Genomic DNA, 13,253 nt, shown 5'->3' with positions numbered 1-13,253 from the left:
TGGAGTGCAGTGGCCGGATCTCAGCTCACTGCAAGCTCCGCCTCCCACGTTTACGCCATTCTCCTGCCTCAGCCTCCCAAGTAGCTGGGACTACAGACGCCCGCCACCTCGCCCGGCTAGTTTTTTGTATTTTTAGTAGAGACGGGGTTTCACCGTGTTAGCCAGGCTGGTCTCGATCTCCTGACCTTGTGATCCGCCTGTCTCAGCCTCCCAAAGTGCTGGGATTAAGGCTTGAGCCACCGCGCCCGGCTCATTTTTTTTGTTTTAACATAAAACCCCAGCAGCTGGCAGTCCAGGCTGAGCAGCACCTCAGCCATGCCAAGGACTCTCCCTCCACCAGGCTCCGGGTGCTCCACTTGGCCCTCGTGGTCACACAGGGGGTTCTGCAAGCCAGGGGTCCCTTCCACATTACGGACAGGAAGACGGGGTGGGCCCGGCCACACCAGCTGCTGTTTGATCTCCTCACATGGGGAAAACCAGAGCAACCGGAGGCCCTCATCGGCAGACTTGGGCACCTGACCAGCTGCAGTGGGCACACGGCCGCCCTAGCTGGAAGGAGCCAGGAGCTCAGTCAAGTATACAGCCTTCCAGCCCCAGAGGGGAGGAAGCTGAGGGGCAGGGTTAGGAGTGGATGTGGTGTGGCCACCAGAGTGTGGGCCTCAGAGGGTGCAGAAGGACCCAGGGCTCGGTAAATGGTGCTGTAACTGGCTGGAGACAAAGGAAAAAATGGATTCCCTACATCACACCCCACACAAACTTAACTCCACTTCGATAAAATGCCAAATTTGAAAAGCAAAATTTTAAAGCTTTTAAGCAAAAACAAAATCTTTAGAATAGATTATGAAATGACACTAAATTGTAGACTGTATATCATACGATGTCATTAAAAAGCAAAACCCCCAGGCACACTGGAAGGTATGCACAAGGTGTATCACCAGAGGAGCCCTACACAGGAACTCCTACACGTCCGTAAGAAAGGGCCCGGAGTAAACCACCACACAGAAACACAGATGCCAATAAACACACAGATACCAACACGGCTAGCAGAGAAACAAACAAAAGCTTTTGCATCCACCTGTCAAAAATGGAAAGCTCTGACTACATCAGGTGCCGAGCGGCAGAGGGGATCTCTGCAGGTGCCACCCCACTGTGGTGATGGCCCTATTTGGAGAGCAGCGAGGCGCCCTCTAGTAAAACTAAAAATGGGCCAGGCATGGCGGCACACGCCTGTAATCCCAGCACTTTGGGAAGCTGAGGCGGGCAGATCACATGAGGTCAGAAGTTCGAGACCAGTCTGGCCAACATGGTAAAACCCTTTCTCTACTAAAAATACAAAAATTATCTGGGCATGGTGGCGCACACCTGTAGTCCCAGCTACTCAGGAGGCTGAGACAGGAGAATCGCTTGAACCCAGGAGGCGGAGGCTGCAGTGAGCCAAGATTGTGCCACTGCACTCCAGCCTGGGCAACAGTTTAAGACTCTGTCTCAAAAATAAATAAATAAATAAGACACATCCAGGAGTGCTTAGAGCAGCAGCATATTGCAGAGCAAGAGCCCTAAACCACCTCGTCAGTAGCAGAATGGAGAAACTGGAGTCTGTTCACACCTCACAGCGAGAAATACCCATCTTGAGCCACATCAAAGACTCACCAACAACACTGAATTGCAAAAGTTGAGGAATACGTTCATGCACCACTTACAGTCTTCAGAAATTCAGAACAGGGCCGGGCGCGGTGGCTCAAGCCTGTAATCCCAGCACTTTGGGAGGCCGAGACGGGCGGATCACGAGGTCAGGAGATCGAGACCCTCCTGGCTAACACGGTGAAACCCCGTCTCTACTAAAAATACAAAAAATTAGCCGGGCGAGGTGGTGGGCGCCTGTGGTCCCAGCCACTCGGGAGGCTGAGGCAGGAGAATGGCGTGAACCCAGGAGGCAGAGGTTGCGGTGAGCTGAGATCCGGCCACTGCACTCTAGCCTGGGCGACAGAGCAAGACTCCGTCTCAAAAAAAAAAAAAAAAAAAAAAAAAAAGAAATTCAGAACAATACAATGTATGTAGAGATACATACCCCTGTGGTAAAAATTTTAAGACATAAAAAGTCAGATTCTGTAGCAACCACCTTTGGCAGGAAGAGACAAAGGGATCCAAGTGTGTCAGTGATACTCTGTTTCTCACGTCACATGGCAGGTCCATAGCCACACATTCACATTTAACTTTTGTATGATGAAATACCTCAAATTTTTAAACACACATGGCAAAAACACAGATTATGGCATCACGGTCCTGCGGGTATGAAATGCAGATGTAAGAATACACATGGATCATTCTAGGGAAGTACCTCTAGGTATGAATTTTGAAACAATCAACTTTTCTTGGGTGCAACAAGGCTACGTTCCGATGGAAAGGGGTACCCACCGTGACAGCCAAGTAGAGACCGGCATGATCACTTTAACACCTGCTGTCACAGCATGAGGCCCAACTCCATCTCGTGCTCAAGCTTGGGTACTTGTTAAAACCACTGCCAGGGCTTTTGAAACTGCCCTTGTCCTGGCTCCACCTGACTTAGCCAGAACTGGAGAACAAGGCAGGCTCTTTTCAGTTCTCCAGGGAACTTCGCTATGCAGCCAAGGTTGAGAAACATCTAGTATAGGACACTAATTTGCCTAATAATTCAGGAACTCGGTGAAGACCAAGTTAGAGCCAAAAGTTGAAGGTCAAGTCTGGTGAGTGTGGTGCTGATGGTGTGATTGTAGCAGCCGTGGAGAGCTCCAAGCTCTCGGCCTTGTCCCTAGACACCTGGCCTAAAAGCCCTCCAGCACCTGAGGGGTAAGCCTTGCGGATAACATGAGTTCATGTGCTTCAATCGCTCCGAAGCAGGGCCTACCATAAACACACGATCTGCCACCTTTTCAAGGAAAGGAACTGTTGTAGGAAAAGTGTTAATTAAATACTTCAATAAGGAGGATCATGATTACTCTTCAGGCTTCATGAACAGGCTCCCAAACCTGTGAAGGAAGCACAAACTCGAACCTCTCAGTCACTGTGTGGAATCTCTCATCTAACCTGCTGAAGGAGGAAACACAGAGGACACGAGAGGCAGGTGACAGTGGACCGGTGAAGAGCTCTGGAGAATGAGGGACAGAAGTAAAATCCTGACTCTCACTCATGTCCCTCTATATTTTTTGCAATGAAAATCTATTTGATAGTGTTAATCACTAAAAGCCTGGCTACTGCAGGGAGGGTGGGCTAGCTTTTGCTTTTAAGGTGGTAGATTCAAATGCAACTGAACGGTGAGTGGGAAGGAGACGAGGAAGACAAGATCATCGGCTCAGCAAGGTCCCCAAGGAGGGCTAGAGTCGGGATCAGAGCCAGATGGGTGGCTTAGGACGGGACAAGACGTGCTGCTCCACAGTGGGAGAGCTGGCTGGCAGCAACAGGCCACAGCTGGGGACGATGACTATGGAAGCTGCCAGGGACGGTGCCATGCTTTCAGCTGCTGCCTTTCCTCCACTCCCCATTACCATCTTTGTCCCCTGAGGTGTCCCAGACAGACTGCCACAACCACCCCACCCTCCTCCTGCCCCCACCAGCCCCTTGCACATCATCCCGGAGCCCCCCAGAGTTCCCCGTCAATGTACCCACCTGCCCAGCCAAGCCTCCACATGGTGACCCTTGCCACCCATCCTTTCACCCAGAGGCCCAGAGCATGTGGGCGACAGCACAGGGCCCCATCCCCAAAGCATCACTTGCCAGGTGACACTGGGCAAGTTGTCCTTGACCTCTGAGAGCTATGTGTCCCCAGCTGGGAAACAGGGCAACCCATCCATCCTCCTGGGACTCTGCAGGCCAGAGCGGACGAACTGAAAGCTCTACAGCACTGGTGGGCTGGAAGTCATTAGAAAAGAAAGCAAAGCAAGCCCCCAGGAGAGTCACACGGCTGAGGTTGGGTATTTCACTTTATTTAGCAAACAGTCACACTCGGCCCCATCACACCGGGACCCCTGCAGCCTTGCTTGAGCGTCTGTCTCAGGAAGCAGCTCAGGGTTAACAGAAAGGCCTGGGTTTCCCAGTTCAGGCCTCATCGGCCGCCACACGTGCCACACACCACAAAACAAAATCATTTCCCCACGTCCTCAGAAGCCCACCCCAGTGTGGTCCAGGGGACCCTCCAGTGTTCAACAGCTGCCTGCAGGGGCTGCAGCCCAGCTCTAGGCACAGACCCCTGCACTGAGACGCCAGCCCCAGGAGAGCCTCCGTCTCCAGCTGCAGGGGTGCCAGACCCTGAGCCTCGGCTCTGACACCTGTCCCTGCTGGGCAAGAAGCAAAATGTAAGAAAATACTTTAATCATTTATTTGAAACGGTTAAGAAATAAGGTCATCTTGTTCTTCTATAATCCCAGTAAAAAAAAAAGTTCACATTGACTCCCGGGCCCAGGTGCAGGCCCCGCTGGTGCAGGCCCCGCTGGTGGTGCCACTCAGTAGAAGCGCTTGTTCCGCTCCTGCCGCTTCTGGAACACCACGGCCCCCACCACGGCGCAGACGACAATGCCCAGGAGAGCGCACAGCAGCAGCAGGAACACCCGCCACCCTGTCAGGGGCCCGCTGCGGAAGTTCCCCGTGGGGTCGTCCACGTTGTCTGGGGGAGAAGAAATGGGAGCTGAAACAGCAGCGCGGGCCGGGGAACGGGGGCTGCAGGACGGCAGTGGGGATGGAACAGGACAGCAGGCCACAGTGCACAGGCCAGTTGCACTCACTCCCCTCACTGGGGAGGGGCAGAGGTCAGGTGAAGCCCATCCCAGCCAGCTCTGCAATCCCCAGGGCAGGGCAGGGTGTGGCAGAGAAAGGACCAAGCCCACAGGGACCCGGGACCCCAGCGGCTCAGGCCTGGGCTGCCTTCTGCTGCAGGAAGCCGGTTAAAACCAGAGTCCTGGGCTCCCCCAAGTCCAACTCTGGATAAGGGGAGGCCCAGGAGGCTGCTTTTCCAAGCCCCGCCCCCACACTGTGGTCTGAGGGCCCTACCTGGAGCAACGTGGCCCTGGTCACAGGCTCCCCCAGCCCACAGCTGGATACTCTCGGCAGCCCCCATGGAGGGTCTCCCAGGACCCGAGTCCCACACTCCACCCCAGCCCACAGCCTCTCTCCTCCACACAGGGTCCTCACAGGTCCTGCCCATGCTGGGATGGGCCCTCTGGTGCGCTCCCTTGTACAGGCAGAGAAGACACTGACTTTCCCAAGCTCTCCAGGCTGTGCACGGAGGAGCTGGGGTCCGGCTGGGCCCTGTTTCTGCCACTCTGCCTCCCTCCCTGACTGCGGCCCCTGGACTCCACACTGTGCAGTCTCCTCAGGCATCCCCACACCCAGGCCTCGGGCCCAGGCCCTGCCTTTCAGCAGTGCACATGCCGCCCTCTTGCCAGCCACAAGCCAACCTCCATCCTCCCTTCCTGCACAAGCTGCCACCAGCAGGCCTGCTGCCCACTCTCACCCCAACCTCTGCTCTACACACCAACAGTAGCAGTCAGACTGAACCAGAGGTCCCTAGGGATGGCGCTTCCCCAGAAGCCTCAGGGCTCCCACTCAGCCTCAGGGCTCCCACGGCTCCCTCTGTCTCCTTGTCTGCCTCAGCCCCTAGAATGAGCCCCAGCGGCAGGGCCTGCCTGATCTCCGTGTCTCCAGCACCCAGCCCATAGCTAGGCACAGAGGGCAGCTTTGATCACATCCGAAGGAACAAATGGATTGAATCTAAAAACGAGTTCATCCTGCCTTGCCAGCTGCTCGGGATGCTGGGTGGGCAAGGCAGGTGCCACCTCTGAAAGCACCTAGCGGCTGGCAGCCCTCTGACCAAAGGCTGCAGCAAAGTTTGTGTGGCCCCCGAAACATTTCAAAATAACCTGATTCTTTAAAAAGTGAATTGTTGGCTGCACACGGTGGCTCATGCCTGTAATCCCAGCACTTTGGGAGGCCAAGATGGGAGGATCACAAGGTCAAGGGATCGAGACCATCCTAGCTAACACAGTAAAACCCCGTCTTTACTAAAAATACAAAAAAATTAGCCAGGCGTGGTGGCAGGCATCTGTAGTCCCAGCTCCTCAGAAAGCTGAGGCAGGAGAATGGCATGAACCCGGGAGGTGGAGCTTGCAGTGAGCCAAGATTGCACTACTGCACTCCAGCCTGGGCAACAGAGTGAGACTCTGTCCCCTCCAAAAAAGAAAAAAAAAAAGTGAATTGTCACATAAAACACTGGATCCTGGCTTCTCCTGAAAAGCAGAAAGATGCAGCCAAACTGGCCCATGCGGCATGGGGACCCAGGGCTGGGCTAGGACAGAGCCCGCGCGCGCACACTTGCGTCACTGGCTGGACCCCCAGGCACACAACTGTGGTTCTTAGGGTGGATTTCTCCACACACAGGTGCCTCATTCCTCCAACCACAATGTTCACTCTGTGAGGAAAGGGGTAGCTAATTAGTGCCATGGGAAGAACCCAAGCTTCGGGTTTTGTAGAAACCCCATTTCCAATCCTGCCTTCTCCCTCCTTCTAGCTAAGGATTCCACCCCTTGGCCAGCAGCACGACCTCCTTCCAGGCGGCTCACAGAAGGCACAGGGGGGCCAACATACCCAGCCCCCTGGCTCTGCTGGCCACCGCCCCAGCGCCTAGGGAGGGAGGATGCCGGCTCACCACTCACACGTTTGCTGATCAGCCACTGCTTGCTGCCACAGCACTCACGTGGCTAGGATGTCCTCAGGGACTGACTCTCTGCAGACTTCTCTTCCACCTCATTCATTTACTCAAAAACTTGCCAGAGCTGACACAATCCAAGCCCAATCTTCTAGGAGCTCGGACAGGGCCAGCCAGTGCTGCTTGCCAGGACAGGGTTGATTCAAGAGCCCAGAACACAATCACCACAACCACGACTGGACCACAAGATCACCAGGCTGGCTTCACCCCATTCCGGGTCAGGCCGCCCAGGCCCAGGTGGGGCGGGGCTGTGCACACGCACCTTTGGGCGACTTGAGGAAGTTGACGCTGGGCTCGATCTTGGTCCAGTCGATGCTCTCCTCGTCGGGCGTGTGCTCCACCATCAGCTGGAACAGCTTCATGGAGATGATGTCATGATTGTCTGCAGGACAAGAATAAACCTGTGACAGCCTGGAGGCCAACCTCAGGGCATGTGGCCCAAGCCCCTCCCCTAAGGGAAGCTGCTGCCACAACCAGTAAACCTGCCAGGCCCCCGGGGAGAGGGCTGCCCTGCCCATCTAAAGCCTGTTTTCTTCCCAGCTCCCTCCAGTCCCCAGCAATAAAAAACTGAGAGGCGGCAGAGTGAAGAGAAAACAGTAAGGGCTTTACAAGCAGAATCATCTGGGTCTAAATCCTGGGGTCTGATGCCCTCTTTGAGGCTCAGTTTCCTCACATGTAAAGAAGTGATGATCTCCATCTGTGTGGTTGCCATGGCAAGTACATGAGAACGTCTACACTACACAGAAGATGGCTTGCCTGCAGAGTACATGCTCAAAAACAGACCCGGGAAGGACCCGCAGTCACTGTGTGACTGGCTGAGAAGCCTGAGCCTCCCAAGGGCAGGAGCCACCAGACATTCTTGTCACAGAGACTCACATATAGGCTGCAGGGGAACAACTCGGCAACCAGCTAAGGGCCTGAGCCTAACGGAGGCCAGCGGCTGTGCCTGAGGAGACTGGGGAAAGGTGCTGTCCAATGGCATGGGCAGGAAAGAGCTCGGGCTTGACACTGACGGATCACTCCATTGTGGAGATAAGGAGGCTGAGGCTCAAAGTCAACACGTGGGTCCTGGTCAGCCTGGGACTGGAATCTGAGGAAAGGCCTTGTTTAAGGGAGCAGGAATCTCTGGAGCCAAGGGAGGACCTACTGAGCAAGAGCTCGGCCAGGCGCGCAGTGTGACAGCTGAACATGTACAGCCCTCGGAGACAGCGAATGGCCCTGCAGGACAAGGACCGGCCCTGGAGTCAGGCCCCAGTTCCCGTCTGGGCTCTGCTGCTTCCTGCTCGTATCTCAGGAAAAATCCCTTCAGTTCTCAAACTCCCAATGGTTGAGTAAAAAGGGAGCGAGACGGCTATCTGCCTAAAAATATATCAGGTGACATCACCCGTAAGGTGCCTGGCACTGATGACCCCTGACCAGAGGTCAGACATGGCTCCCTTCATGGCGCCTCTTCCACTCTGTGCTGGGCTCTCCCAACAGCTGTGAGAGCTGCCACAGGCCACAGCCCTGGTGCTGCTCTGCTCCTATCGAGAACCCTCTGAAGACAAGTGCTGAAACAGTCTGACGAAGTTCCAGGCAACCGTGGGAGGAGGAGAACCAGCCAGGCACGAGCTGGAAATTATGAAAGACAGGAGGGGTGCTTACTAGACCTTTCTCTCCTCTGCTGGGCATATGACTGAAAAACCCCCAAACAATGGATGTTCTGGGGTCTGAGTGGACCCAAGCACTTCTCTGCTGAGAGGGAGGCTCCTGGGCAGTGGGCAGACTACAGGCCCTGGAATGGATCATCCTGAGGATAAACCACCCATGTCAGGTCCCCTGTGTCAGCTGCCACTTCTGGGCAGGAGCTGGCTCTGGGCCTGGCACCTGCTCAGGGACCCAAAGGACTGAGAACCACAGCCAAGGGCCACCATGTCCTGGTGACCAGTGAGGCCTGAGCAGGTTAGAGGCACCCCGGTGCTCACCGAGCACCTGCCCTGGGCCAAACAAGAGCCATTTACAGAGCTTACAATTGAGCAGGAGGGCCAGAGACAGTAACATTAATTACTCGGTAGATTCAAAGATGGTAAATACTATGAAGAAAAATAAAGCCAGCAAAAGTGATGGGGACTGGGTTGGGGACTACAGGAGGGGGCGCGACGTTCCACAAGGGAATCAGGGAAGGCCACACTGAGGAGGTGACATCTGAGCAAGGCCCTCGGAGACAAGGGTGAAACAGCTGGGGCAGGAGGGCACAGGCGCATCCAGGGAGCAGCTGGAAGCCACAGTAGGCAGGGGGAGCAGTGAGCGAGGAGACAGAGGTGGCAGGGCTGGCACAGAAGCCCTGGCCCTGGTGCCCCCTGCAGAGCTCTGACCTGACCAGAGCAGCAGGAGGCCTCACACCGGCTTAAGGCAATTACTTAGCTGCTGTGCTCAGGGGAGACTGTTGGGGGCTGGTGAAGGAGGGAATCACTTGGGAGGCTCCGGTGAGAGATACTGGTGGCCTGAAGCCTCCAGGTAGTCAGGGAGGGGTGGGAAGCGGTGGGACATGCTGTGAAAATAAAGCCACAGGGACTGTTGATGGAGTAGAGGTGCCATGTGAGAGAAAAAAGGGTCCGGAAAGACAGCAAGCAAACAGAGGGGCAGAGGTGCCACTGACATCCCGATGGGCAAGACATGGCCTCAGCTGTGGGCACAAGGGCTGAGCAGGTCTGGAGCGGTCTGAGCTGGAGATAAATCTGGGAATCTACATCACCCAAATCTAATTGACCCATTGCCTCCTGTTGATGGGGAAGGTTGCCAAGGGACTGTTCAAGGACTGAGGCCCGGACAGGCCATTTACAGATGAAAGGAAGAGGAGGAACGACAGTCAGGTGAGTCCAGAAACCACACGAAGGCAGGCGATCAACTGCATGGAAAGCTCCCAGTCCCTCAGGGTGAGTCGGGCTGAGAACCAATGCCTGGCCCGACCCACTCACCAGACAGGTCGCCAGTGCCGGCGGAGGCCCCGAAGTAGTAGCCGGTGGGCAGGCGCACTCCCGTGATGTCAATGCAGTTCTTCCACTCGTTCTTGTCCTCCAGATCTGTCATCACCTGCAGGGTCAGCACACTAAGCACCTCGCAGGACAGCAGCCTGTCCCCCTGAGCCTCTGTGGGATCGGCACAGGCCCATCAGCTGCCACTCCCACCGCCCAGCCGGCTCACCGTCAGACGGCCCCGGGAGTAGCGCACAGCCAGGAAGGTGTCGTGATCGCGGTTGCGGAAGTCAGCCGTGCAGCCCGCCAGCTCGGTCCAGCGCCCATCCTTGCTGTGGTCGTAGGACAGGGAGCCATTGTTCACCATCACCGAGATGTACGGGAACACGCGCTGGGACCAAGACACCGGTTACTCCACAAGCAGCCCAGCCTGTGGGGCGAGCAGGGGCACCCGCCACCCCAATCCCTGGAGGCTCCTCTCGTGCGGGGACCACGGAAGTCCCAGGGCCCTCTCCTCTAGCCAACTGCCCAGTCCTTCCTCTCCTGCTCAGCAGGAGACAGCGGGGCCTACCTCCGTGGTCTCATCATTGGGGTAGGTGTCTAGGAAGATGGCTAAGCCGTGGAAGTTATCTTTGCTTCCAAATACAGGCCCTAGAATTACAAGGAGATGCTCTCACAATGGGAGAAACGGGAGCTGTCCCATGGGTACCTGAAAGGCAAGCAATGCCAACGTGGGTGGGGGCAAGAGAGCCCAACTCAATGGCCATTCACCGAGAGAGAAGGGATAGTGAAAGGAGAAAGCTGAGGCTTTCTCCCGAGAAGTAGGGAGTCTAGGCATGTGACACAGAGGACTCAAGTCTGAAGGTTGAACTGTGAGGGGACTGAGGTAGGTGTCAGGTGTCAAGGGGGTGCCTGGCTTACAAAAAACAGTGAGCCACAAGAGACAGCCATACTCAGGAGGCTCTATCCTCCACACCAGGGGCAGCAAACACTCTGTGGAGGGCCACTGAGGAAACACCTCAGGGTCTGTGGACCACACGCAGTCACAGCCACACAGTCTTCATGTTTTGGCTTTTTTACAACATTGACTGTTTCGAATGGTAACACGAGGCCAACGAGGGTGTAGGGCTGAGCTGCAGGACCCAGCTGCTCCTCTCCCTCAGCAGCCTTCCTTCCAGAGCCAGGCTCCTTCTGGAGGCGCAGGACTTTATCCACGGGAGCAGCACTTTCCTAACGGGAGAAGAGACGCTGGGCCCCACGAGCCACAGGCAGCCCCACGCCATCTCCCTGGGGGGCCAGCAGCCATGCCCGTGCCCACCCCCTGCCTGGGGCCCCACAGGGCCCACCCGAGCAAGCACCGGCCCACCTGGCACGAGGCGGTCCCGGGTGTACCACAAGGCGATGCCGTCTCCATGGAGGTTCTTCTTCCCTGTGCCGTGGACTTTGAAGTGGACGTGCATTTCCCAGTCCTTGAGGAAGCAGGGCTGGAGGGAGAGCAGAACCGGCTGCTCAGAGCTCCCCGGGGCCCTCCAGCAAGCTGGAGGCAACCCCGCACGGCCCCTGCCCCACAGACCTCTCTTCCCTCCCCAGCGAAGACTGGGCACTCCTTGGCACAGGGCCACAAGTGCCACTGACCACAGACCCCTAAATGTTCTCAGCATGAAGGGAAGAGACTGCTGGGCACCAGGTGAGGTGGGGGAGGCCACAGTGTCCCGAGGCTGCCTGAGGCCCAGACCCCGCCAGCAGGCCCCAGGCTGCTCCTGAGCAGGTGGCCACCACACCGCTCACCCTCGTTACCAGCCAAATCCACCAGCCATTTCCTCTCCATCCCCGCTGCTCTTGCCCTGGAACCTTGTACAGAGGTTACTACTCCTATTTGAGCGACATATTTTACAGGAAAACAAATTCAGAGGTGTAACAACTTGTCCACAGCAGCTCAGTGGACTGTCTGATTCACGCCCAGGGCTTTCTGACTCCGAGAGCTCTGCTCTGCCTTCAGTACTTCCTGAGGCCTGCAGGCCTTTCACATAAATTGCACCAGCCCCTTTCTGGTCACCCACACCCGCTGCCTACCCTGCTAACCAGCCTTCCCAAGTGAGGAAAATCAGGCCAGGTCAGTGCTGCTGGGCCTCCAGCCCAGGTCCACCAGTTCACCTCCCTAGCCCAGCCTACGTGTGGTACCAGCGCTGGGGATGAGAGCTGGTCAGGGTCGTGCTCTGGGGCTCAAGGGCAGCACCGTGTGAGCTGGGGCAGGGATGGGCACTGCCTACGGCAAGGGAGAAAGCCTGGCCTTCCCCATCAGGAAGTCGCTTGTGAAAACTAAGGTGTCAACACACACGGTGACAAGTATCCACTTTCAGGAAATCTGCAGATGGGTATGTAAGCAAGTGATTAAACACCCATCAGAAAGCCAAACCCAAACAAGATGCTGACCTGTCAGATGGGCAACTGTGAAAAAGACCATTAACATCCAACGCAGATGAGGACGAAGAGAAATGAACACAGGAGTAAAGGAACATGAAGCAGTATTAATGATGGGTAATTCTGGGAGGGGGTATGGCGACTGTTTACCATGTTTGAATAACGTACAATAAACACGTTACTTCTGGAATCACAAAAAAATAAAAAATAAAAACACACTGTATCCCAACGTGAGCAATATGGTTCATTCATTCACTGATGCCAGACTCACCGCTCCAACTCTGGGTACCGGGAACCCAGATAACAAAACCTAGGCCGAGCCCCCGAGAGCACAAGAGAATGGAAGACATAGACTTGTGGGTAAGAGATGGAGGAAACAGTGAGAGAGACTAAGACTCATATAATTGGGATTCCCAAGTAAGATGTAAGAGATTAGGGCAAAGGAATATTTGAAGATGTCTAAGCACTTACTAAAGCTGATTCAAAGACATGCCACAAACTTTAAAAGTCCTACAAACCAAAGGAGATGACTAAAAAGAAAACCATAGTTAGGCACAAAAAAAGAAGGGAAGGATAGAGGAAACAAACAGTAAAAACAGTTTTTTAACATGAAAGTATTTTTTTCCCCGTGGCACAGCCCTAGGCAATCCTGAGAACTTGTGCCACAAAAGCATTTTTTCTTTCTTTTCAATTTCAACTTTTATTTTAGATACAGGGGCTCCATGTGCAGGCTACATGGGTATACTGCACCCAGGCAGAGAGAACATTACCCAATAGGTAGTTTTTCAAACCACGTCCTCCCCCATCTAGTTAGTCTGGAGTGTCTATTGTTCCCCCTAAAAACAGATCATCTTGGCCAGGTGCAGTGGCTCACGCCTATAATCCCAGCATTTTGGGAGGCCAAAGCAGGTGGATCACTTGAGGTTGAGACCAGCCTGGCCAACATGGTGAAACCCCGTCTCTACTAAAAATACAAAAATTAGCCAGGCATGGTGGTGCGTGCCTGTAATCCCAGCTACTTGGGAGGCTGAGGTGGGAGAACCACTTGAACTCGGGAGGTGGAGGTTGCAGTGAGCCGAGATTGCACCACTGCACTCCAGCCTGGACGACAGAGCGAGACTCTGTCTCAAAAAATAAATAAATAA

General features: G+C 55.1%; 1 protein-coding gene and 1 pseudogene across 2 annotated transcripts in view; one reads left to right on the top strand and one right to left on the bottom strand.

Moving 5' to 3' along the window:
- The window catches only part of LMAN2 (lectin, mannose binding 2), a 41,787-nt gene that overhangs the window by 15,213 nt on the left and 13,321 nt on the right, over positions 1 to 13,253 (bottom strand). Inside the window, exons 3-8 of one of the 2 annotated variants that reach the window (XM_023185007.1) lie at positions 11,054 to 11,171; positions 10,259 to 10,338; positions 9,917 to 10,078; positions 9,691 to 9,805; positions 6,996 to 7,115; positions 3,939 to 4,636 (exon numbers count right to left, since the gene is read on the bottom strand). In XM_023185007.1, coding sequence (XP_023040775.1) covers positions 4,476 to 4,636; positions 6,996 to 7,115; positions 9,691 to 9,805; positions 9,917 to 10,078; positions 10,259 to 10,338; positions 11,054 to 11,171 — 756 coding nt within the window. In that variant the 3' untranslated portion in view covers positions 3,939 to 4,475. Of the gene's footprint in view, positions 1 to 3,938; positions 4,637 to 6,995; positions 7,116 to 9,690; positions 9,806 to 9,916; positions 10,079 to 10,258; positions 10,339 to 11,053; positions 11,172 to 13,253 lie in introns of those variants that run through there. The other variant, XM_023185008.1, reaches the window with a different exon arrangement.
- The window catches only part of LOC111521626, a 9,237-nt pseudogene continuing 7,926 nt past the window's right edge, over positions 11,943 to 13,253 (top strand).

This window comes from Piliocolobus tephrosceles, chromosome 4 (assembly GCF_002776525.5).
Source record: "Piliocolobus tephrosceles isolate RC106 chromosome 4, ASM277652v3, whole genome shotgun sequence".
Classification (NCBI taxonomy): Eukaryota; Metazoa; Chordata; class Mammalia; order Primates; family Cercopithecidae; genus Piliocolobus; species Piliocolobus tephrosceles.
The sequence above is the reverse complement of the archived record's forward strand: the minus strand, read 5'-3'. Positions and strand labels throughout refer to the sequence as shown.